Source organism: Bombina bombina, chromosome 1 (genome assembly GCF_027579735.1).
Source record: "Bombina bombina isolate aBomBom1 chromosome 1, aBomBom1.pri, whole genome shotgun sequence".
Lineage (NCBI taxonomy): Eukaryota > Metazoa > Chordata > Amphibia > Anura > Bombinatoridae > Bombina > Bombina bombina.
The window spans coordinates 1109309245-1109335056 of record NC_069499.1 but is presented as its reverse complement, the minus strand read 5'-3'; the positions used below and the strand labels follow the sequence as shown (position 1 = coordinate 1109335056).

At 41.9% G+C, this 25812-nt stretch overlaps 1 protein-coding gene across 1 annotated transcript in view; it reads left to right on the top strand.

The window, feature by feature from the left end:
• Positions 1–25812, top strand: part of TBKBP1 (TBK1 binding protein 1) — a 694444-nt gene that overhangs the window by 204346 nt on the left and 464286 nt on the right. The window contains exon 3 of the mRNA XM_053697656.1: positions 3487–3591. Within this exon, the coding sequence (XP_053553631.1) occupies positions 3487–3591 (105 nt within the window). The remainder of the gene's footprint in view (positions 1–3486; positions 3592–25812) is intronic.

Genomic DNA, 25812 nt, shown 5'->3' with positions numbered 1-25812 from the left:
GGAAAGTTTTGTTTCTTTTGGCCATCTCTTCTGCCAGAAGAGTTTCTGAATTATCTGCTCTTTCTTGTGAGTCTCCTTTTCTGATTTTTCATCAGGATAAGGCGGTGTTGCGAACTTCTTTTCAATTTTTTCCTAAGGTTGTGAATTCTAACAACATTAGTAGAGAAATTGTGGTTCCTTCATTGTGTCCTAATCCTAAGAATCCTAAGGAAAGATCGTTGCATTCTTTGGATGTAGTTAGAGCTTTGAAATATTATGTTGAAGCTACTAAAATTTTCCGAAAGACTTCTAGTCTATTTTGTTATCTTTTCCGGTTCTAGGAAAGGTCAGAAGGCCTCTGCCATTTCTTTGGCGTCTTGGTTAAAGTCTTTGATTCATCATGCTTATGTCGAGTCGGGTAAAACTCCGCCTCAAAGGATTACAGCTCATTCTACTAGGTCAGTTTCTACTTCCTGGGCATTTAGGAATGAAGCTTCGGTTGATCAGATTTGCAAAGCAGCAACTTGGTCTTCTTTGCATATTTTTTCTAAATTCTATCATTTTGATGTGTTTTCTTCTTCTGAAGCAGTTTTTGGTAGAAAAGTACTTCAGGCAGCTGTTTCAGTATGATTCTTCTGCTTATAATTTCAGTTTTTTTCATTATAAGATTTAAACTTTATTTTGGGTGTGGATTATTTTCAGCGGAATTGGCTGTCTTTATTTTATCCCTCCCTCTCTAGTGACTCTTGCGTGGAAGATCCGCATCTTGGGTGTTCATTATCCCATACGTCACTAGCTCATGGACTCTTGCTAATTACATGAAAGAAAACATAATTTATGTAAGAACTTACCTGATAAATTCATTTCTTTCATATTAGCAAGAGTCCATGAGGCCAACCCTTTTTTGTGGTGGTTATGATTTTTTTGTATAAAGCACAATTATTCCAATTCCTTATTTTTTATGCTTTCGCACTTTTGTCTTATCACCCCACTTCTTGTCTATGCGTTAAACTGATTTGTGGGTGTGGTGAGGGGTGTATTTATAGGCATTTTGAGGTTTGGGAAACTTTGCCCCTCCTGGTAGGAATGTATATCCCATACGTCGCTAGCTCATGGACTCTTGCTAATATGAAAGAAATTAATTTATCAGGTAAGTTCTTACATAAATTGTTTTTTTTTCTAGAAATGTCAACACTTTAATGCAGTAAATATGGCCTAGCCAGTCAAACCTACTATGATAACACTGACTAAACAGTATGTGCCCATATATCCTTAACTATTTTATGAATAAAGTATGATCTACTTAAAGGTACTTCAATCAGATTCCATATACGATTCCCAATAAATTTATCATAGCGTGATAGATCTCATGTAAGTGATTTTATTTAAATAAAATAAAATAATACAGCAGGTTTCCGGTGTTCAAGTATGCATTTGTATAGCATTCGGTACACAACTAATGTCTCGCCCTACTAATGTGACTTTAACTATGTGACCTCCATGCGTGTTTCTACGAATCCCGACTGCTTTCTCAAGGATCCTTCATTTGCTATAGTGTGTATGAATGATACATTGTATAAAGACTCTGTTTTTTTATACTTCTAACTACAGTATATATATTTTCAGTAATTCAATGGAAAGTAAATAACATTGCACAAGGGTGAGAGGGGCACTCGCCCAGGGCCTCACAGTATCATGAGTGAGGGTATAAGAAGGTGCAATGTACATCCTGCATGTAGTTTACGGTATCACAAGGTGTAATATATATAGTGTATTCTTTTTACAGGTAACACTAAATGTTGGGACAGGGGTTGTCCATATAGGGACAGGGAATACAGGGGGCAAGGAATAAAGGGCGATGGGAACAAAGCTGCTTTGTTCTCTTGGTATCTTTTGTTGAAGAGCAAGCCTAGGTATTCTCCGGAGCAGCAATGCACTACTGAGGGCTGATGACATAGTGAGCCAATGACAAGAGACATATTTTTATAGCCACCAATCAACAGATAACTCCCAGTGCATTGCTGCCCCTAAGCGTACCTAGGTATGCTTTTCAACAAAAGATACCAAGAGAACAAAGCAAATTTGATTATAGAAGTCATTTGGAAAGTTACATACTCTATCAGAATCATAAAAGTTTATTTTTGATGTTACTGTCGGACTGATTTACTTCAGGATAGTTCTCCTCGGTTTAAAGCACAATTGGACTTAAAGAGGCCGCTCCAAGGTGCTTCTTGCTAAAGAACACGCTACCGAGCTGTTGTTCATTTCTGTTTGAAACTACTGAGCTATTGTTCGTTTCTAGTTGAGTTCTTCTCTTTCTTTGAGTAATATAAAATGTTGCAGCAATTATTTTATCTCATAAAGATCCTTAATTTTCCTTTTTATGCTGTACATGTGTCACATCAGTGGGACGGTGACAGTTCAGGCCTCATCAAACTTAAAAGGACAGGAGGAGACTCTGGATGAGCAATACTCATTAGTAAAACATTCAAAAGGCACTACAGGTTCCCAAGCTTACAGTCTAATAAAGGGTGATCTGAAGCCAAAGGTGACTGAAAAAGAAAAGTGAGTTATTATGCCTCTATGATTAACTCATGTTATGGTAGAAGAATGCCTGTAATGAAGAACACCAAGGAACAGGAGTGAAGAGAAGAAGGAAAATAGTTCATTTTTCTTCATTTCTTCCAGATAATAAGAGTGGCTTGCACTGAGCCAGAGTGAAAAGCTGTTTATGTGCAGCAGCGCTAGGGATTGTGTAGGAGTAAGACTATAGAAGCTTAGAAAACAGAAGGACGTGGTGTAGGGGGAAATTGGAGTGTCACTTTTTGTTTCATACTCATCAACGGTGGGAATTGCAGGTTATTATACTTAGAGTAATTGTATGAAAGTGAACCAATTAGGGTTGGGGGGAAGTTGGAATGAAAATGTAGTGGAATTGTGTTTCAGCAGTATTGGGTGTTAAAGGGACAGCAAAGTCAAAATTACACTTATGATTCAGATAGAGCATGCAATGTTAAACACATTTTCAATGTACTTCTATTATCTAATTTGCATTGTTCTCTTGGTATCCTTAATTGAAATGCATACTTAGATAGGCTCAGGAAAAGTAATGTGGTACTGGTATACAGCTGCTGATTGGTGGCTGCATATATTTGCCTCTTTTCATTGGCTCACCAGATGGGTTCCGCTAGTTCTCAACAGTACATTGATGTTCTTTAAACAAAGGGTACCAAGAGAATTAACAAATTTTATAATAGAAGTGAATTGGAAAGCTGTTGAAAATGGTTTGCTGTATACGAATCATGAAAGAAAAAATTGTGGTTTCATGTCTTTTTAAAAGGTAACTGGAACTTTAACAGAAGAAATGCTTGTTGCAATATGGAACCTGTTTTCCCATATGGGGCAAAGAGGGAAATATGTTTATAAACATTGTAAAAAGCAGAACAAATATACCTGCACTGCAGCTCCGTACAGACTGTTCTAACCTCCTAGTTTTGTCATTCACAGCTTCAGAACAGCCAGGAGAATGAAAAACAACTGGGAGAGATGGTGCGAGCATGCGAGAAAATATGTGCAGAGCGCTGTGAGCTGCATGAGGAGCTGAGCGAGATGGTAAGTGCGCCCCAGTGGTGCCCGAGAAACGAAGAAAGTGAGTATAGTGTAGGGTCTCCCATAGCACCTAATGGTACAAGTGGAAAAGCGGTGCTGTGTCAGTGGGTTTCTATTCTTTCGTTACTAACCTAAACCAACATGATATATTGAGAAAAATCAATGGCTGCCCTTTGTGTCCAAGCTCCAGTGTAAGTCACATGACTGAGTGCTTGGTCACCCGGACAACATCTCTGCATCTTCTTTATGTCATGACGACAATCTTATCATATGATTATCACTGTCCAGCTCACTTATAGAGGGAAAACATCCAGCAAATAAGTCTTTAGTGTTCCTTCTCATGTAAAATTAGATTGCTTCTCTCTAGGTTCCAGTTTTGTTTAACCTCCTTTAGAGAGAGAGAGGATATTCTTTTTAACCCCTTGATCAAAATATTTCATTTTATTATTTTCTTGGATCTTGGAAGTTTTCTATATCTGAAATTGGGCTAGATTTTTCAAAGCCATTTGCTTAGATTACCAAAGTCTCATCAGTAATGCAAGGTCCCTCAAAAAAATTTTGGGGGCTGTTTATCTGGCTATACAGGATTATGGATGTGAGAGACACATATATTATGATATAATGCTCAATAATAGTTTTTGTATGATTTCACTCCATGCTGGCAAGTTGTAGATACTTATTTGTTTATTGAGGTTTTCAAAACATACAATATATATTGAGCATTCAATTTTAATTGTTCCCAAGAGACAGGTAACAGTAAATTAGGGAACCAGAATAAACACATAAGAACATATTACACCATAGTTCTCAAGTTATACGGACAAAATATTTAGCCTAACATCAAGTATAATAACAAAAATGAATTAACCTGCCTCCAGTTTGTAGACAACAAAGTAAAATAATCATAGAAGTATCAGTAACAGTGCATGAACTATTAGTCTACAACATAGATTAAGTTATAAAAGTGATACCTCATTTTAATTTATTTTCTCTAGGATATATTCCCCTTAGATCAAATATAGTCACTCATGGACCTAGTTGCTCAAATGAATCAATATAGAGGAATTAGTAAATGGAATGGCCACATTTCTCTTGTAAAGGTGTATCCAGTGCACGGGTTCATCCATTACTTGTGGGATATTCTCCTTCCCAACAGGAAGTTGCAAGAGGACACCCACAGCAGAGCTGTCTATATAGCTCCTCCCCTAACTGCCACCCCCAGTCATTCTCTTGCAACTCTCGACAAGATAGGAAGTGTAAGAGAGATGTGGTGACTTAGTGTAGTTTTTTACCTTCAATCAAGAGTTTGTTATTTTTAAACGGTACCAGCGTTGTACTGTTTTACTCTCAGGCAGAAATTAGAAGAAGAATCTGCCTGGAGGTTGATGATCTTAGCGGTTTGTAACTAAGGTCCATTGCTGTTCTCACACATAACTGAAGAGTATGGAAAGAAAACTTCAGTTGGGGGGACGGTTTGCAGATTACCTGCTTTGAGGTATGTTCGGTATATTTATTTCTAGAGAGATGATAAGGTCTAGAAAATGCTGACAGAGCCTTGTATATCTGAGGTAAGCCTGATGCAGTGATTTAACAACGACTGGGATCATGCTTACAAAAAAGGGTAATATTCATGTTAATACTCATATTACTTAGTGTCAAAACGTTTGCATGGTTTATAGAAAAAACGTTTTTTCTCTGAGGGTGATAAATCTTTATTTGGGGCCTAGTTTTCCACATGGCTAGTCAGATTACTCCTAGGAGTACTTTTTTAAGGCCCTCTGACATCTAGTGCATGGTGGGAGGGGCCTATTTCTCCAACATAGGTGTGTCCGGTCCACGGCGTCATCCTTACTTGTGGGATATTCTCTTCCCCAACAGGAAATGGCAAAGAGCCCAGCAAAGCTGGTCACATGATCCCTCCTAGGCTCCGCCTACCCCAGTCATTCTCTTTGCCGTTGTACAGGCAACATCTCCACGGAGATGGCTTAGAGTTTTTTAGTGTTTAACTGTAGTTTTTATTATTCAATCAAGAGTTTGTTATTTTGAAATAGTGCTGGTATGTACTATTTACTCAGAAACAGAAAAGAGATGAAGATTTCTGTTTGTATGAGGAAAATGATTTTAGCAACCGTCACTAAAATCCATGGCTGTTCCACACAGGACTGTTGAGAGCAATTAACTTCAGTTGGGGGAACAGTGAGCAGTCTCTTGCTGCTTGAGGTATGACACATTCTAACAAGACGATGTAATGCTGGAAGCTGTCATTTTCCCTCTGGGATCCGGTAAGCCATGTTTATTACGATTGTAAATAAGGGCTTCAAAAAGGGCTTATTAAGACTGTAGACTTTTTTTGGGCTAAATCGATTGATTATTAACACATATTTAGCCTTGAGGAATCATTTTATCTGGGTATTTTGATATAATAATATCGGCAGGCACTGTTTTAGACTCCTTATTCTTTAGGGGCTTTCCCAAAGCATAGGCAGAGCCTCATTTTCGCGCCGGTGTTGCGCACTTGTTTTTGAGAGGCATGGCATGCAGTCGCATGTGAGAGGAGCTCTGATACTTAGAAAAGACTTTCTGAAGGCGTCATTTGGTATCGTATTCCCCTTGGGGCTTGGTTGGGTCTCAGCAAAGCAGATACCAGGGACTGTAAAGGGGTTAAAGTTCAAAACGGCTCCGGTTCCGTTATTTTAAGGGTTAAAGCTTCCAAATTTGATGTGCAATACTTTTAAGGCTTTAAGACACTGTGGTGAAAATTTGGTGAATTTTGAACAATTCCTTCATGTTTTTTCGCATTTGCAGTAATAAAGTGTGTTCAGTTTAAAATTTAAAGTGACAGTAACGGTTTTATTTTAAAACGTTTTTTGTACTTGTTATCAAGTTTATGCCTGTTTAACATGTCTGAACTACCAGATAGACTGTGTTCTGAATGTGGGGAAGCCAGAATTCCTATTCATTTAAATAAATGTGATTTATGTGACAATGACAATGATGCCCAAGATGATTCCTCAAGTGAGGGGAGTAAGCATGGTACTGCATCATTCCCTCCTTCGTCTACACGAGTCTTGCCCACTCAGGAGGCCCCTAGTACATCTAGCGCGCCAATACTCCTTACTATGCAACAATTAACGGCTGTAATGGATAATTCTGTCAAAAACATTTTAGCCAAAATGAACACTTATCAGCGTAAGCGCGACTGCTCTGTTTTAGATACTGAAGAGCATGACGACGCTGATATTAATATTTCTGAAGGGCCCCTAACTCAGTCTGATGGGGCCAGGGAGGTTTTGTCTGAGGGAGAAATTAATGATTCAGGGAACATTTCTCAACAAGCTGAACCTGATGTGATTGCATTTAAATTTAAGTTGGAACATCTCCGCATTCTGCTTAAGGAGGTATTATCCACTCTGGATGATTGTGACAAGTTGGTCATCCCAGAGAAACTATGTAAAATGGACAAGTTCCTAGAGGTGCCGGGGCTCCCAGAAGCTTTTCCTATACCCAAGCGGGTGGCGGACATTGTTAATAAAGAATGGGAAAGGCCCGGTATTCCTTTCGTCCCTCCCCCCATATTTAAAAAATTGTTTCCTATGGTCGACCCCAGAAAGGACTTATGGCAGACAGTCCCCAAGGTCGAGGGAGCGGTTTCCACTTTAAACAAACGCACCACTATACCCATAGAGGATAGTTGTGCTTTCAAAGATCCTATGGATAAAAAATTAGAAGGTTTGCTTAAAAAGATGTTTGTTCAGCAGGGTTACCTTCTACAACCAATTTCATGCATTGTCCCTGTCGCTACAGCCGCATGTTTCTGGTTCGATGAGCTGATAAAGGCGGTCGACAGTGATTCTCCTCCTTATGAGGAGATTATGGACAGAATCAATGCTCTCAAATTGGCTAATTCTTTCACCCTAGACGCCACTTTGCAATTGGCTAGGTTAGCGGCTAAGAATTCTGGGTTTGCTATTGTGGCGCGCAGAGCGCTTTGGTTGAAATCTTGGTCGGCTGATGCGTCTTCCAAGAACAAGCTACTTAACATTCCTTTCAAGGGGAAAACGCTGTTTGGCCCTGACTTGAAAGAGATTATCTCGGATATAACTGGGGGTAAGGGCCACGCCCTTCCTCAGGATCGGCCTTTCAAGGCAAAAAATAAACCTAATTTTCGTCCCTTTCGCAGAAACGGACCAGCCCAAAGTGCTACGTCCTCTAAGCAAGAGGGTAATACTTCTCAAGCCAAGCCAGCTTGGAGACCAATGCAAGGCTGGAACAAGGGAAAGCAGGCCAAGAAACCTGCCACTGCTACCAAGACAGCATGAAATGTTGGCCCCCGATCCGGGACCGGATCTGGTGGGGGGCAGACTCTCTCTCTTCGCTCAGGCTTGGGCAAGAGATGTTCTGGATCCTTGGGCGCTAGAAATAGTCTCCCAAGGTTATCTTCTGGAATTCAAGGGACTTCCCCCAAGGGGGAGGTTCCACAGGTCTCAGTTGTCCTCAGACCACATAAAAAGACAGGCATTCTTACATTGTGTAGAAGACCTGTTAAAAATGGGAGTGATTCATCCCGTTCCATTAAGAGAACAAGGGATGGGGTTCTACTCCAATCTGTTTATAGTTCCCAAAAAAGAGGGAACGTTCAGACCAATCTTAGATCTCAAGATCTTAAACAAGTTTCTCAAGGTTCCATCGTTCAAGATGGAAACCATTCGAACTATTCTTCCTTCCATCCAGGAAGGTCAATTCATGACCACGGTGGATTTAAAGGATGCGTATCTACATATTCCTATCCACAAGGAACATCATCGGTTCCTGAGGTTCGCATTCCTGGACAAACATTACCAGTTCGTGGCGCTTCCTTTCGGATTAGCCACTGCTCCAAGGATTTTCACAAAGGTACTAGGGTCCCTTCTAGCTGTGCTAAGACCAAGGGGCATTGCTGTAGTACCTTACTTGGACGACATTCTGATTCAAGCGTCGTCCCTTCCTCAAGCAAAGGCTCACACGGACATTGTCCTGGCCTTTCTCAGATCTCACGGATGGAAAGTGAACGTGGAAAAGAGTTCTCTATCTCCGTCAACAAGGGTTCCCTTCTTGGGAACAATAATAGACTCCTTAGAAATGAGGATTTTTCTGACAGAGGCCAGAAAAACAAAACTTCTAGACTCTTGTCGGATACTTCATTCCGTTCCTCTTCCTTCCATAGCTCAGTGCATGGAAGTGATCGGGTTGATGGTAGCGGCAATGGACATAGTTCCTTTTGCACGCATTCATCTAAGACCATTACAACTGTGCATGCTCAGTCAGTAGAATGGGGACTATACAGACTTGTCTCCGAAGATACAAGTAAATCAGAGGACCAGAGACTCACTCCGTTGGTGGCTGTCCCTGGACAACCTGTCACGAGGGATGACATTCCGCAGACCAGAGTGGGTCATTGTCTCGACCGACGCCAGTCTGATGGGCTGGGGCGCGGTCTGGGGATCCCTGAAAGCTCAGGGTCTTTGGTCTCGGGAAGAATCTCTTCTACCGATAAATATTCTGGAACTGAGAGCGATATTCAATGCTCTCAAGGCTTGGCCTCAGCTAGCGAGGGCCAAGTTCATACGGTTTCAATCAGACAACATGACAACTGTTGCGTACATCAACCATCAGGGGGGAACAAGGAGTTCCCTGGCGATGGAAGAAGTGACCAAAATCATTCTATGGGCGGAGTCTCACTCCTGCCACCTGTCTGCTATCCACATCCCAGGAGTGGAAAATTGGGAAGCGGATTTTCTGAGTCGTCAGACATTGCATCCGGGGGAGTGGGAACTCCATCCGGAAATCTTTGCCCAAGTCACTCAGCTGTGGGGCATTCCAGACATGGATCTGATGGCCTCTCGTCAGAACTTCAAAGTTCCTTGCTACGGGTCCAGATCCAGGGATCCCAAGGCGGCTCTAGTGGATGCATTAGTAGCACCTTGGACCTTCAAACTAGCTTATGTGTTCCCGCCGTTTCCTCTCATCCCCAGGCTGGTAGCCAGGATCAATCAGGAGAGGGCGTCGGTGATCTTGATAGCTCCTGCGTGGCCACGCAGGACTTGGTACGCAGATCTGGTGAATATGTCATCGGCTCCTCCTTGGAAGCTACCTTTGAGACGAGACCTTCTTGTTCAGGGTCCGTTCGAACATCCGAATCTGGTTTCACTCCAGCTGACTGCTTGGAGATTGAACGCTTGATCTTATCGAAGCGAGGATTCTCAGATTCTGTTATCGATACTCTTGTTCAGGCCAGAAAGCCTGTAACTAGAAAGATTTACCACAAAATTTGGAAAAAATATATCTGTTGGTGTGAATCTAAAGGATTCCCTTGGGACAAGGTTAAGATTCCTAGGATTCTATCCTTCCTTCAAGAAGGATTGGAAAAAGGATTATCTGCAAGTTCCCTGAAGGGACAGATTTCTGCCTTGTCTGTGTTACTTCACAAAAAGCTGGCCGCTGTGCCAGATGTTCAAGCCTTTGTTCAGGCTCTGGTTAGAATTAAGCCTGTTTACAAACCTTTGACTCCTCCTTGGAGTCTCAATTTAGTTCTTTCAGTTCTTCAGGGGGTTCCGTTTGAACCCTTGCATTCCGTTGATATTAAGTTATTATCTTGGAAAGTTTTGTTTTTAGTTGCAATTTCTTCTGCTAGAAGAGTTTCAGAATTATCTGCTCTGCAGTGTTCTCCTCCTTATCTGGTGTTCCATGCAGATAAGGTGGTTTTACGTACTAAACCTGGTTTTCTTCCAAAAGTTGTTTCTAACAAAAACATTAACCAGGAGATTATCGTACCTTCTCTGTGTCCGAAACCAGTTTCAAAGAAGGAACGTTTGTTACACAATTTGGATGTTGTTCGCGCTCTAAAATTCTATTTAGATGCTACAAAGGATTTTAGACAAACATCTTCCTTGTTTGTTGTTTATTCCGGTAAAAGGAGAGGTCAAAAAGCAACTTCTACCTCTCTCTCTTTTTGGATTAAAAGCATCATCAGATTGGCTTACGAGACTGCCGGACGGCAGCCTCCCGAAAGAATCACAGCTCATTCCACTAGGGCTGTGGCTTCCACATGGGCCTTCAAGAACGAGGCTTCTGTTGATCAGATATGTAGGGCAGCGACTTGGTCTTCACTGCACACTTTTTTACCAAATTTTACAAGTTTGATACTTTTGCTTCTTCTGAGGCTATTTTTGGGAGAAAGGTTTTGCAAGCCGTGGTGCCTTCCATTTAGGTGACCTGATTTGCTCCCTCCCTTCATCCGTGTCCTAAAGCTTTGGTATTGGTTCCCACAAGTAAGGATGACGCCGTGGACCGGACACACCTATGTTGGAGAAAACAGAATTTATGTTTACCTGATAAATTACTTTCTCCAACGGTGTGTCCGGTCCACGGCCCGCCCTGGTTTTTTTAATCAGGTCTGATAATTTATTTTCTTTAACTACAGTCACCACGGTACCATATGGTTTCTCCTATGCAAATATTCCTCCTTAACGTCGGTCGAATGACTGGGGTAGGCGGAGCCTAGGAGGGATCATGTGACCAGCTTTGCTGGGCTCTTTGCCATTTCCTGTTGGGGAAGAGAATATCCCACAAGTAAGGATGACGCCGTGGACCGGACACACCGTTGGAGAAAGTAATTTATCAGGTAAACATAAATTCTGTTTTTCGCGCCGGTGTTGCGCACTTGTTTTTGAGAGGCATGACATGCAGTCGCATGTGAGAGGAGCTCTGATACTTAGAAAAGACTTTCTGAAGGCGTCATTTGGTATCGTATTCCCCTTTGGGCTTGGTTGGGTCTCAGCAAAGCAGATACCAGGGACTGTAAAGGGGTTAAAGTTAAAAACGGCTCCGGTTCCGTTATTTTAAGGGTTAAAGCTTCCAAATTTGGTGTGCAATACTTTTAAGGCTTTAAGACACTGTGGTGAAAATTTGGTGAATTTTGAACAATTCCTTCATGTTTTTTCGCAATTGCAGTAATAAAGTGTGTTCAGTTTAAAATTTAAAGTGACAGTAACGGTTTTATTTTAAAACGTTTTTTGTACTTTGTTATCAAGTTTATGCCTGTTTAACATGTCTGAACTACCAGATAGACTGTGTTCTGAATGTGGGGAAGCCAGAATTCCCATTCATTTAAATAAATGTGATTTATGTGACAATGACAATGATGCCCAAGATGATTCCTCAAGTGAGGGGAGTAAGCATGGTACTGCATCATTCCCTCCTTCGTCTACACGAGTCTTGCCCACTCAGGAGGCCCCTAGTACATCTAGCGCGCCAATACTCCTTACTATGCAACAATTAACGGCTGTAATGGATAATTCTGTCAAAAACATTTTAGCCAAAATGAACACTTATCAGCGTAAGCGCGACTGCTCTGTTTTAGATACTGAAGAGCATGACGACGCTGATAATAATGGTTCTGAAGGGCCCCTAACCCAGTCTGATGGGGCCAGGGAGGTTTTGTCTGAGGGAGAAATTACTGATTCAGGGAACATTTCTCAACAAGCTGAACCTGATGTGATTACGTTTAAATTTAAGTTGGAACATCTCCGCATTCTGCTTAAGGAGGTATTATCCACTCTGGATGATTGTGACAAGTTGGTCATCCCAGAGAAACTATGTAAAATGGACAAGTTCCTAGAGGTCCCGGGGCTCCCAGAAGCTTTTCCTATACCCAAGCGGGTGGCGGACATTGTTGATAAAGAATGGGAAAGGCCCGGTATTCCTTTCGTCCCTCCCCCCATATTTAAAAAATTGTTTCCTATGGTCGACCCCAGAAAGGACTTATGGCAGACAGTCCCCAAGGTCGAGGGAGCGGTTTCCACTTTAAACAAACGCACCACTATACCCATAGAGGATAGTTGTGCTTTCAAAGATCCTATGGATAAAAAATTAGAAGGTTTACTTAAAAAGATGTTTGTTCAGCAGGGTTACCTTCTACAACCAATTTCATGCATTGTCCCTGTAGCTACAGCCGCATGTTTCTGGTTCGATGAGCTGATAAAGGCGGTCGATAGTGATTCTCCTCCTTATGAGGAGATTATGGACAGAATCAATGCTCTCAAATTGGCTAATTCTTTCACCCTAGACGCCACTTTGCAATTGGCTAGGTTAGCGGCTAAGAATTCTGGGTTTGCTATTGTGGCGCGCAGAGCGCTTTGGTTGAAATCTTGGTCAGCTGATGCGTCTTCCAAGAACAAGCTACTTAACATTCCTTTCAAGGGGAAAACACTGTTTGGCCCTGACTTGAAAGAGATTATCTCTGATATCACTGGGGGTAAGGGCCACGCCCTTCCTCAGGATCGGCCTTTCAAGGCAAAAAATAAACCTAATTTTCGTCCCTTTCGTAGAAATGGACCAGCCCAAAGTGCTACGTCCTCTAAGCAAGAGGGTAATACTTCTCAAGCCAAGCCAGCTTGGAGACCAATGCAAGGCTGGAACAAGGGAAAGCAGGCCAAGAAACCTGCCACTGCTACCAAGACAGCATGAAATGTTGGCCCCCGATCCGGGACCGGATCTGGTGGGGGGCAGACTCTCTCTCTTCGCTCAGGCTTGGGCAAGAGATGTTCTGGATCCTTGGGCGCTAGAAATAGTCTCCCAAGGTTATCTTCTGGAATTCAAGGGGCTTCCCCCAAGGGGGAGGTTCCACAGGTCTCAGTTGTCTTCAGACCACATAAAAAGACAGGCATTCTTACATTGTGTAGAAGACCTGTTAAAAATGGGAGTGATTCATCCTGTTCCATTAAGAGAACAAGGGATGGGGTTCTACTCCAATCTGTTCATAGTTCCCAAAAAAGAGGGAACGTTCAGACCAATCTTAGATCTCAAGATCTTAAACAAGTTTCTCAAGGTTCCATCGTTCAAGATGGAAACCATTCGAACTATTCTTCCTTCCATCCAGGAAGGTCAATCATGACCACAGTGGATTTAAAGGATGCGTATCTACATATTCCTATCCACAAGGAACATCATCGGTTCCTAAGGTTCGCATTCCTGGACAAGCATTACCAGTTCGTGGCGCTTCCTTTCGGATTAGCCACTGCTCCAAGGATTTTCACAAAGGTACTAGGGCCCCTTCTAGCTGTGCTAAGACCAAGGGGCATTGCTGTAGTACCTTACTTGGACGACATTCTGATTCAAGCGTCGTCCCTTCCTCAAGCAAAGGCTCACACGGACATTGTCCTGGCCTTTCTCAGATCTCACGGATGGAAAGTGAACGTGGAAAAGAGTTCTCTATCTCCGTCAACAAGGGTTCCCTTCTTGGGAACAATAATAGACTCCTTAGAAATGAGGATTTTTCTGACAGAGGCCAGAAAAACAAAACTTCTAGACTCTTGTCGGATACTTCATTTCGTTCCTCTTCCTTCCATAGCGCAGTGCATGGAAGTGATCGGTTTGATGGTAGCGGCAATGGACATAGTTCCTTTTGCGCGCATTCATCTAAGACCATTACAACTGTGCATGCTCAGTCAGTGGAATGGGGACTATACAGACTTGTCTCCGAAGATACAAGTAAATCAGAGGACCAGAGACTCACTCCGTTGGTGGCTGTCCCTGGACAACCTGTCACAAGGGATGACATTCCGCAGACCGGAGTGGGTCATCGTCACGACCGACGCCAGTCTGATGGGCTGGGGCGCGGTCTGGGGATCCCTGAAAGCTCAGGGTCTTTGGTCTCGGGAAGAATCTCTTCTACCGATAAATATTCTGGAACTGAGAGCGATATTCAATGCTCTCAAGGCTTGGCCTCAGCTAGCGAGGGCCAAGTTCATACGGTTTCAATCAGACAACATGACAACTGTTGCGTACATCAACCATCAGGGGGGAACAAGGAGTTCCCTAGCGATGGAAGAAGTGACCAAAATCATTCTATGGGCGGAGTCTCACTCCTGCCACCTGTCTGCTATCCACATCCCAGGAGTGGAAAATTGGGAAGCGGATTTTCTGAGTCGTCAGACATTGCATCCGGGGGAGTGGGAACTCCATCCGGAAATCTTTGCCCAAGTCACTCAGCTGTGGGGCATTCCAGACATGGATCTGATGGCCTCTCGTCAGAACTTCAAAGTTCCTTGCTACGGGTCCAGATCCAGGGATCCCAAGGCGGCTCTAGTGGATGCACTAGTAGCACCTTGGACCTTCAAACTAGCTTATGTGTTCCCGCCGTTTCCTCTCATCCCCAGGCTGGTAGCCAGGATCAATCAGGAGAGGGCGTCGGTGATCTTGATAGCTCCTGCGTGGCCACGCAGGACTTGGTATGCAGATCTGGTGAATATGTCATCGGCTCCACCTTGGAAGCTACCTTTGAGACGAGACCTTCTTGTTCAGGGTCCGTTCGAACATCCGAATCTGGTTTCACTCCAGCTGACTGCTTGGAGATTGAACGCTTGATCTTATCGAAGCGAGGATTCTCAGATTCTGTTATCGATACTCTTGTTCAGGCCAGAAAGCCTGTAACTAGAAAGATTTACCACAAAATTTGGAAAAAATATATCTGTTGGTGTGAATCTAAAGGATTCCCTTGGGACAAGGTTAAGATTCCTAAGATTCTATCCTTCCTTCAAGAAGGTTTGGAAAAAGGATTATCTGCTAGTTCCCTGAAGGGACAGATTTCTGCCTTGTCTGTGTTACTTCACAAAAAGCTGGCAGCTGTGCCAGATGTTCAAGCCTTTGTTCAGGCTCTGGTTAGAATTAAGCCTGTTTACAAACCTTTGACTCCTCCTTGGAGTCTCAACTTAGTTCTTTCAGTTCTTCAGGGGGTTCCGTTTGAACCCTTACATTCCGTTGATATTAAGTTATTATCTTGGAAAGTTTTGTTTTTAGTTGCAATTTCTTCTGCTAGAAGAGTTTCAGAATTATCTGCTCTGCAGTGTTCTCCTCCTTATCTGGTGTTCCATGCAGATAAGGTGGTTTCTTTCATGTAATTAACAAGAGTCCATGAGCTAGTGACGTATGGGATATACATTCCTACCAGGAGGGGCAAAGTTTCCCAAACCTTAAAATGCCTATAAATACACCCCTCACCACACCCACAAATCAGTTTTACAAACTTTGCCTCCAAGGGAGGTGGTGAAGTAAATTTGTGCTAGATTCTACGTTGATATGCGCTCCGCAGCAAGTTGGAGCCCGGTTTTCCTCTCAGCGTGCAGTGAATGTCAGAGGGATGTGAGGAGAGTATTGCCTATTGAATGCAGTGATCTCCTTCTACGGGGTCTATTTCATAAGGTTCTCTGTTATCGGTCGTAGAGATTCATCTCTTACCTCCCTTTTCAGATCGACGATATACTCTTATATTTACCATTTCCTCTACTGATTCTCGTTTCAGTACTGGTTTGGCTTTCTACAAACATGTAGATGAGTGTCCTGGGGTAAGTAAGTCTTATTTTCTGTGACACTCTAAGCTATGGTTGGGCACTTTATTTATAAAGTTCTAAATATATGTATTCAAACATTTATTTGCCTTGACTCAGAATGTTCAACTTTCCTTATTTCCAGACAGTCAGTTTCATATTTGGGATTATGCTTTAAATTATCATATTTTTTCTTACCTCAAAAATTTGACTTTTTTCCCTGTGGGCTGTTAGGCTCGCGGGGGCTGAAAATGCTTCATTTTATTGCGTCATTCTTGGCGCGGACTTTTTTGGCGCAAAAATTCTTTTCCGTTTCCGGCGTCATACGTGTCGCCGGAAGTTGCGTCATTTTTTGACGTTATTTTGCGCCAAAAATGTCGGCGTTCCGGATGTGGCGTCATTTTTGGCGCCAAAAGCATTTAGGCGCCAAATAATGTGGGCGTCTTATTTGGCGCCAAAAAATATGGGCGTCGCTTTTGTCTCCACATTATTTCAGTCTCATTTTTCATTTGCTTCTGGTTGCTAGAAGCTTGATGTTTGGCATTTTTTTCCCATTCCTGAAACTGTCTTATAAGGAATTTGATCTATTTTGCTTTATATGTTGTTTTTTCTCTTACATATTGCAAGATGTCTCACGTTGCATCTGAGCCAGAAGATACTACAGGAAAACCACTGCCTGCTGGATCTACCAAAGCTAAGTGTATCTGCTGTAAACTTTTGGTAGCTATTCCTCCAGCTGTTGTTTGTGATAATTGTCATGACAAACTTGTTAAAGCAGATAATATTTCCTTTAGTGATGTACCATTGCCTGTTGCAGTTCCCTCAACATCTAAGGTGCAGAATGTTCCTGATAACATAAGAGATTTTGTTTCTGAATCCATAAAGAAGGCTTTGTCTGTTATTTCTCCTTCTAGTAAACGTAAAAAAGTCTTTTAAATCTTCTCTCTCTACAGATGAATTTTTAAATGAACACCATCATTCTGATTCTTTGGACTCTTCTGGTTCAGAGGATTCTGTCTCAGAGATTGATGCTGATAAATCTTCATATTTATTTAAGATGGAATTTATTCGCTCTTTACTTAAAGAAGTACTAATTGCTTTAGAAATAGAGGATTCTAGTCCTCTTGATACTAATTCTATACGTTTGGATAAGGTTTTTAAAGCTCCTGCGGTTATTCCAGAAGTCTTTCCTGTTCCTAATGCTATTTCTGCAGTAATTGCTAAGGAATGGGATAAATTGGGTAATTCATTTACTCCTTCTAAACGTTTTAAGCAATTATATCCTGTTCCGCCTGACAGGTTAGAATTTTGGGACAAAATCCCTAAAGTTGATGGGGCTATTTCTACCCTTGCTAAACGTACTACCATTCCTACGTCAGATGGTACCTCGTTTAAAGATCCTTTAGATAGAAAAATTGAATCTTTTCTAAGAAAAGCTTATCTATGTTCAGGTAATCTTCTTAGACCTGCTATATCATTGGCTGATGTTGCTGCAGCTTCAACTTTTTGGTTGGAAACTCTAGCGCAACAAGTAACAAATCGTGATTCTCATGATATTATTATTCTTCTCCAGCATGCTAATAATTTCATCTGTGATGCCATTTTTGATATTATTAGAGTTGATGTTAGATTTATGTCTCTGGCTATCTTAGCCAGAAGAGCTTTATGGCTTAAGACTTGGAATGCTGATATGGCTTCTAAATCAACTCTACTTTCCATTTCTTTCCAGGGAAACAAATTATTTGGTTCTCAGTTGGATTCTATTATTTCAACTGTTACTGGTGGGAAAGGAACTTTTTTACCACAGGATAAAAAGTCTAAAGGTAAAAACAGGGCTAACAATCGTTTTCGTTCCTTTCGTTTCAACAAAGAACAAAAGCCTGATCCTTCGTCCTCAGGAGCAGTTTCAGTTTGGAAACCATCTCCAGTCTGGAATAAATCCAAGCCTGCTAGAAAGGCAAAGCCTGCTTCTAAGTTCACATGAAGGTACGGCCCTCATTCCAGTTCAGCTGGTAGGGGGCAGGTTACGTTTTTTCAAAGAAATTTGGATCAATTCTGTTCACAATCTTTGGATTCAGAACATTGTTTCAGAAGGGTACAGAATTGGTTTCAAGATGAGACCTCCTGCAAAGAGATTTTTTCTTTCCCATGTCCCAGTAAATCCAGTGAAAGCTCAAGCATTTCTGAATTGTGTTTCAGATCTAGAGTTGGCTGGAGTAATTATGCCAGTTCCAGTTCCGGAACAGGGGATGGGGTTTTATTCAAATCTCTTCATTGTACCAAAGAAGGAGAATTCCTTCAGACCAGTTCTGGATCTAAAATTATTGAATCGTTATGTAAGGATACCAACGTTCAAGATGGTAACTGTAAGGACTATATTGCCTTTTGTTCAGCAAGGGAATTATATGTCCACAATAGATTTACAGGATGCATATCTGCATATTCCAATTCATCCAGATCATTATCAGTTCCTGAGATTCTCTTTTCTAGACAAGCATTACCAATTTGTGGCTCTACCGTTTGGCCTTGCTACAGCTCCAAGAATTTTCACAAAGATTCTCGGTGCCCTTCTGTCTGTAATCAGAGAACAGGGTATTGTGGTATTTCCTTATTTGGACGATATCTTGGTACTTGCTCCGTCTTTACATTTAGCAGAGTCTCATACAAATCGACTTGTGTTGTTTCTTCAAGATCATGGTTGGAGGATCAATTTACCAAAAAGTTCTTTGATTCCTCAAACAAGGGTAACCTTTCTGGGTTTCCAGATAGATTCAGTGTCCATGACTTTGTCTTTAACAGACAAGAGACGTCTAAAATTGATTACAGCCTGTCGAAACCTTCAGTCTCAATCAATCAATCTGTTAAACTTTATTTTGGGTGTGGATTATTTTCAGCAGGAATTGGCTGTCTTTATTTTATCCCTCCCTCTCTAGTGACTCTTGTGTGGAAAGATCCACATCTTGGGTAGTCATTATCCCATACGTCACTAGCTCATGGACTCTTGTTAATTACATGAAAGAAAACATAATTTATGTAAGAACTTACCTGATAAATTCATTTCTTTCATATTAACAAGAGTCCATGAGGCCCACCCTTTTTTGTGGTGGTTATGATTTTTTTGTATAAAGCACAATTATTCCAATTCCTTATTTTATATGCTTCGCACTTTTTTTCTTATCACCCCACTTCTTGGCTATTCGTTAAACTGATTTGTGGGTGTGGTGAGGGGTGTATTTATAGGCATTTTAAGGTTTGGGAAACTTTGCCCCTTCTGGTAGGAATGTATATCCCATACGTCACTAGCTCATGGACTCTTGTTAATATGAAAGAAATGAATTTATCAGGTAAGTTCTTACATAAATTATGTTTTTACGTACTAAACCTGGTTTTCTTCCAAAAGTTGTTTCTAACAAAAACATTAACCAGGAGATTATCGTACCTTCTCTGTGTCCGAAACCAGTTTCAAAGAAGGAACATTTGTTGCACAATTTGGATGTTGTTCGCGCTCTAAAATTCTATTTAGATGCTACAAAGGATTTTAGACAAACATCTTCCTTGTTTGTTGTTTATTCCGGTAAAAGGAGAGGTCAAAAAACAACTTCTACCTCTCTCTCTTTTTGGATTAAAAGCATCATCAGATTGGCTTACGAGACTGCCGGACGGCAGCCTCCCGACAGAATCACGGCTCATTCCACTAGGGCTGTGGCTTCCACATGGGCCTTCAAGAACGAGGCTTCTGTTGATCAGATATGTAGGGCAGCGACTTGGTCTTCACTGCACACTTTTACCAAATTTTACAAGTTTGATACTTTTGCTTCTTCTGAGGCTATTTTTGGGAGAAAGGTTTTGCAAGCCGTGGTGCCTTCCATTTAGGTGACCTGATTTGCTCCCTCCCTTCATCCGTGTCCTAAAGCTTTGGTATTGGTTCCCACAAGTAAGGATGACGCCGTGGACCGGACACACCTATGTTGGAGAAAACAGAATTTATGCTTACCTGATAAATTACTTTCTCCAACGGTGTGTCCGGTCCACGGCCCGCCCTGGTTTTTTTAATCAGGTCTGATAATTTATTTTCTTTAACTACAGTCACCACGGTACCATATGGTTTCTCCTATGCAAATATTCCTCCTTAACGTCGGTCGAATGACTGGGGTAGGCGGAGCCTAGGAGGGATCATGTGACCAGCTTTGCTGGGCTCTTTGCCATTTCCTGTTGGGGAAGAGAATATCCCACAAGTAAGGATGACGCCGTGGACCGGACACACCGTTGGAGAAAGTAATTTATCAGGTAAGCATAAATTCTGTTTTTCGCGCTCTAAATGCGCAGTTGATATTCAGACTGAGACATCCAGCTTCCCTAAAGGAGTCCTCTGGCATCTAGGACCACTATAGAGGGTTTTTTTCCTGCAAAAATCGTGTTTAAGGGCAGGTCGGAACCACAGCAGAGCTGTGGCAGTTTGTTTGACTGTTTATTAACGGTTTTCAAATCCGGTTTGGGGCCTAAGGGGTTAATCATCCATTTGCAAGTGGGTGCAATGCTGCTTTAGTCCCTTATACACACTGTAAAAATTTCATAGAGTTTACTACTTTTTAACACTGTTTTGCAGTTTATGTGGTAGTTTTTTTCTCTTAAAGGCACAGTACCGTTTTTGTTTAATTGCTGTTTCACATTTATTAAAGTGTTTTCCAAGCTTGCTGGTCTGTTAAACATGTCTGACATAAAGGAAACTCCTTGTTCATTATGTTTAGAAGCCATTGTGGAACCCCCTCTTAGAATGTGTACCAAATGTACTGATATTTCTATAAGTTATAAAGACCATATTATGGCATTTAAAGATTTATCACCAGAGGTTTCTTAGACTGACAAAAGGGAGGTTAAACCACCTAGCTCTCCCCATGTGTCAGAACCTATATCTCCCGCTCAAGTGACGCCAAGTACATCTGGTGCGTCCAATGCGTTTACCTTACAAGACATGGCGGCGGTTATGACTAATACCCTCACAGAGGTATTGTCCAAACTGCCAGGGTTACAAGGAAAGCGAGACAGCTCTGGGGCTAGAACAAATACAGAGCTTTCTGACGCTTTAGTAGCTATGTCCGATATACCCTCACAATATGCAGAAGCCGAAGCAGGAGAGCTTCTATCTGTGGGTGACGTTTCTGATTCAGGGAAGGCGCTACTTCAGTCTGACTCTGAAATGACAGCATTTAAATTTAAGCTTGAACACCTCCGCTTGTTGCTCAGGGAGGTTTTAGCGACTCTGGATGACTGTGACCCCATTGTAGTCCCAGAGAAATTGTGTAAAATGGACAAATACTTTCCAGTGCCTGTTTACACTGACGTTTTTCCAGTCCCTAAGAGGTTTTCAGAAATTATTACTAAGGAATGGGATAGACCAGGTGTACCGTTCTCTCCCCCTCCTGCTTTTAAAAAGATGTTTCCCATAGATGCCGCAACACGGGACTCGTGGCAGACGGTCCCTAAGGTTGAGGGAGCAGTCTCTACCCTAGCTAAGCATACAACTATCCCCGTCGAGGACGGTTGTGCTTTCCTAGATCCAATGGATAAAAAATTAGAGGGTTTCCTTAAGAAAATCTTTATACAAGGTTTTATTCTCCAGCCTCTTGCATGCATTGCCCCAGTCACTGCTGCAGCGGCTTTCTGGTTCGAGTCTCTTGAGGAGGCTCTACAGGTGAAGACCCCGTTAGATCATATTCTAGACAGGATTAAAGCTCTTAAATTAGCTAATTCCTTTATTTCTGACGCCGTTTTTCATTTAACCAAGCTAATGGCTAAGAATTCAGGTTTTGCCATTCAGGCGCGTAGGGCGCTTTTAAATCCTGGTCAGCTGATGTTACTTCAAAGTCTAAGCTTCTCAACAGCCCCTTCAAAGGGCAGACCCTATTCGGGCCTGGACTGAAGGAGATCATTTCTGATATTACTGGAGGAAAAGGTCACGCCCTTCCTCAGGATAGGTCCAACAAATTAAGGACCAAACAGACTAATTTTCATTCCTTTCGTAACTTCAAGAGTGGCGCAGCTTCAACTTCCTCTATTGCAAAACAAGAGGGAAATTTTGCCCAGTCCAAACCAGTCTGGAGACCTAACCAGGCTTGGAACAAGGGGAAGCAGGCCAAAAAACCTGCTGCTGCCTCTAAGATAGCATGAAGGAGTATCCCCTGATCCAGGACCGGATCTAGTTGGGGGCAGACTTTCTCTCTTCGCCCAGGCTTGGGCAAGAGACATCCAGGATCCCTGGGCTCTGGAGATTGTTTCCCAGGGATATCTTCTGGACTTCAAAGCTTCATCTCCAAAGGGGAGATTTCATCTATCACAATTATCTGCAAACCAGATAAAGAGAGAGGCATTCTTATAAGAATATCAATCAGGAGATTGTTGTTCCTTCATTATGTCCTAATCCTTCTTCAAAGAAGGAACGTATATTACACAATCTTGATGTGGTTCGTGTTTTAAAGTTTTATTTACAAGCTACGAAGGATTTTCGTCAAACATCTGCTTTGTTTGTTGTCTACTCTGGTCAGAGGAGAGGCCAAAAGGCTTCGGCAACTTCTTTCTTTTTGGCTAAGAAGCTTAATCCGCTTAGCTTATGAGACTGCTGGCCAGCAGCCTCCTGAAAGAATTATAGCTCATTCTACTAGAACAGTAGCTTCCACATGGGCTTTTAAACATAAGGCCTCTGTTGAACAGATTTGTAAGGCGGCGACTTGGTCTTCGCTTCATACCTTTTCTAAATTCTACAAATTCGATACTTTTGCTTCCTTGGAGGCTATTTTTGGGAGAAAGGTCTTACAGGCAGTGGTGCCTTCCGTTTAAGTATCCCACAAGTAATGGATGAACCCGTGGACTGGATACACCTTTACAAGAGAAAACAAAATTTATGCTTACCTGATAAATTTATTTCTCTTGTGGTGTATTCAGTCCACGGCCCGCCCTGTCATTTTAAGGCAGGTGTTTTTTATTTTTAAACTACTGTCACTACTGCACTCTATAGTTTCTCCTTTTTTCTTGCTTGTCTTCGGTCGAATGACTGGGGGTGGCAGTTAGGGGAAGAGCTATATAGACAGCTCTGCTATGGGTGTCCTCTTGCAACTTCCTGTTGGGAAGGAGAATATCCCACAAGTAATGGATGAACCCGTGGACTGGATACACCACAAGAGAAAGAAATTTATCAGGTAAGCATAAATTTTGTTTTTTCTTATTTTAGGGGAAGGGTTTTTCAATTACCACTATGGTTGAGCACAGATTTAAACGTTTGGGAATATAGCACAATTGTGGTTCTATTATCCCCAGTTCACTAAGTAAACTATAGGGGGGGGGGGGCAGCAGTAATACAGAAGGCTTTTCTTCTACAAGATATGACGAGTCCACGGATTTCATCCTTACTTGTGGGATTTATCCTCCTGCTAACAGGAAGTGGCAAAGAGCACCACAGCAGAGCTGTGTATATATAGCTCCTCCCTTCCCTCCACCTCCAGTCATTCTCTTTGCCTGTGTTAGTAATAGGAAGAGGTAAAGTGAGGTGTTAGTTTTAGATTCTTCAATCAAGAATTTTTTTATTTTAAAATAGTACCGGTGAGTACTATTTTCCTCAGGGAGAAATCGTCAGTCTGGATTCCCAAGAGGAATGAAGAGATTATTTTTCTGCCCTGATGTTGATGATCTTAGCAGACGTTACTAAAATCTATTCTGATTCCCACAGAGCTTCTGAAGGTAGTGCAAGAAAAATCTTCAGTGTGGAGAATGGTGTCATGCTACAAGCAGCATTGAGGTATGTTCAGTCTTTTATTTCTGAGGAGACTTGTTATATCAGAACTGGCTGACATTATTCCCTGCAGGGGAAGCAGTAGACCTATATGGGTTATGGTGGTACTGAAATTACCGGTTTATATATTGATTACTATGTTATGTGACTCAATATGGGCTTGACACTGGGAGAGGCAGCTGAGAGACTTTCTTTTTTTATTATTTGGCATAGTGATATGTTTGGGTGAAGATATTAGGGGACCACATGGCTTATTAAAACCGCTTCCCATGCGGTTATGGAGACAGTTAATGCGACGCCCATGGTGGGCGGGGCCTATTTTGCGCACTCAGACACGCAGTTTTCTCCTTACTAGGAGGCAGCAGGCACTAGCTCCGGTAGGGCCTAAGTTTGAGTTTCAGTCACCGGATCGTTATTGACTCAGTCTTGAGTACCCTGGGGGCAGGTAGGCACCACAGCAGAGCTGTGGCAAGGTGCAGGGGCTGTTATCGTTTTTTAAAGTTTAAAACTTTAAAATGTGATTTATCATTTTTTCTCAAATTGTGCAATAATTTTTGGCTAATTTGAACTGTTTATTATCATTTTTAGTGCTGAAAAGTCGTTTTTGGTGCAATACAGAAAAATTGTTGCGTTTTTATTATTTAAAGGCGCAGTACATTTTTTTTTTTGAAGATTCTTTCAATCAATAAATAAGGTTAAAAGCGACTATTGTGGCTATTGCTAGTCTGTTTAACATGTCTGAACTTGAGGAAACTCCTTGTTCTATGTGCTTAGAGGCCATTGTGGAACCCCCTCTTACTTTGTGTACCTCTTGTACTGAAAGGGCCTTACAATGTAAAAGCATATTTTATGTAAAGAAAGTGTGCCTAAGGATGATTCTCAGTCTGAAGAGAATCAGGATATGCCGCCTAATTCTCCCCAAGTGTCACAACCTTTAACGCCCACACAAGCGACGCCGCGTCTAATTCTTTTACTCTTCAGGATATGGCTGCAGTTATGTCAACTACCCTTACAGAGGTATTATCTAAGTTACCAGTGTTACAGGGCAAACGCAGTAGGACAGGAATCAATGTGAATACTGAGTCCTCTGATGCTATTTCCGATGTACCCTGACAGGGATCTGAGTTGGGGGTCAGGGAACTTTTGTCTGAGGGAGAACTTTCAGAATCGTGAAGTGTGTTATCTCAGACAGATTCGGACGTCATGTCCTTTAAATTTAAGCTGGAACATCTCCGCCTGTTACTTTGGGAGGTCTTAGCGACTCTGGATGACTGTGACCCTATTATTGTACCACCAGAGAAATTGTGTAAAATGGACAAATATCTAGAAGTTCCCGCTTACACTGATGTTTTTCCGGTTCCTAAGAGAATCTCAGAGATTATCAAGAAGGAGTGGGACAGACCGGGTATACAGTTCTCTCCTCCTAATTTTAAGAAAATGTATCCCATATCGGACACCATTCGGGACTCTTGGCAGATAGTCCCTAAGGTGGAGGGAGCTATATCTACCCTGGCTAAGCGTACAACTATTCCTATTGAGGACAGCTGTGCTTTCTAAGACCCTATGGATAAGAAATTGGAGGGTCTTCTAAAAAAGTTATTTATTCATTAGGGTTTCCTTTTACAATCGACAGCCTGCATTGTTCCAGTTACTACTGCAGCGGCTTTCTGGTTTGATGCCTTAGAAGAGTCTCTTAAGACTGAGACTCCTTTAGAGGATATTTTAGATAGAATTAAGGCTCTCAAGCTGGCTAATTCTTTTATCACAGATGCCACTTTTCAAATTGCCAGGTTGGCAGCTCAAAATGCAGGATTTGCCATTTTAGCGCGTAGAGAGTTATGGTTAAAATCGTGGCCTGCTGATGTGTCATCTAAGTCAAAGCTCTTGGCTATTCCTTTCAAGGGTAAGACCCTATTCGGGCCTGAGTTGAAGGAAATAATTTCTGACATTACTGGAAGTAAAGGTCATCTTCTACCTCAGGATAAGACTGTTAACATGAAAGGTAAACAAAATAATTTTCGTTCCTTTCGAAACTTTAAAGGAGTACCCTCTTCTTCCTCTTCCTCCACAAAACAGGAA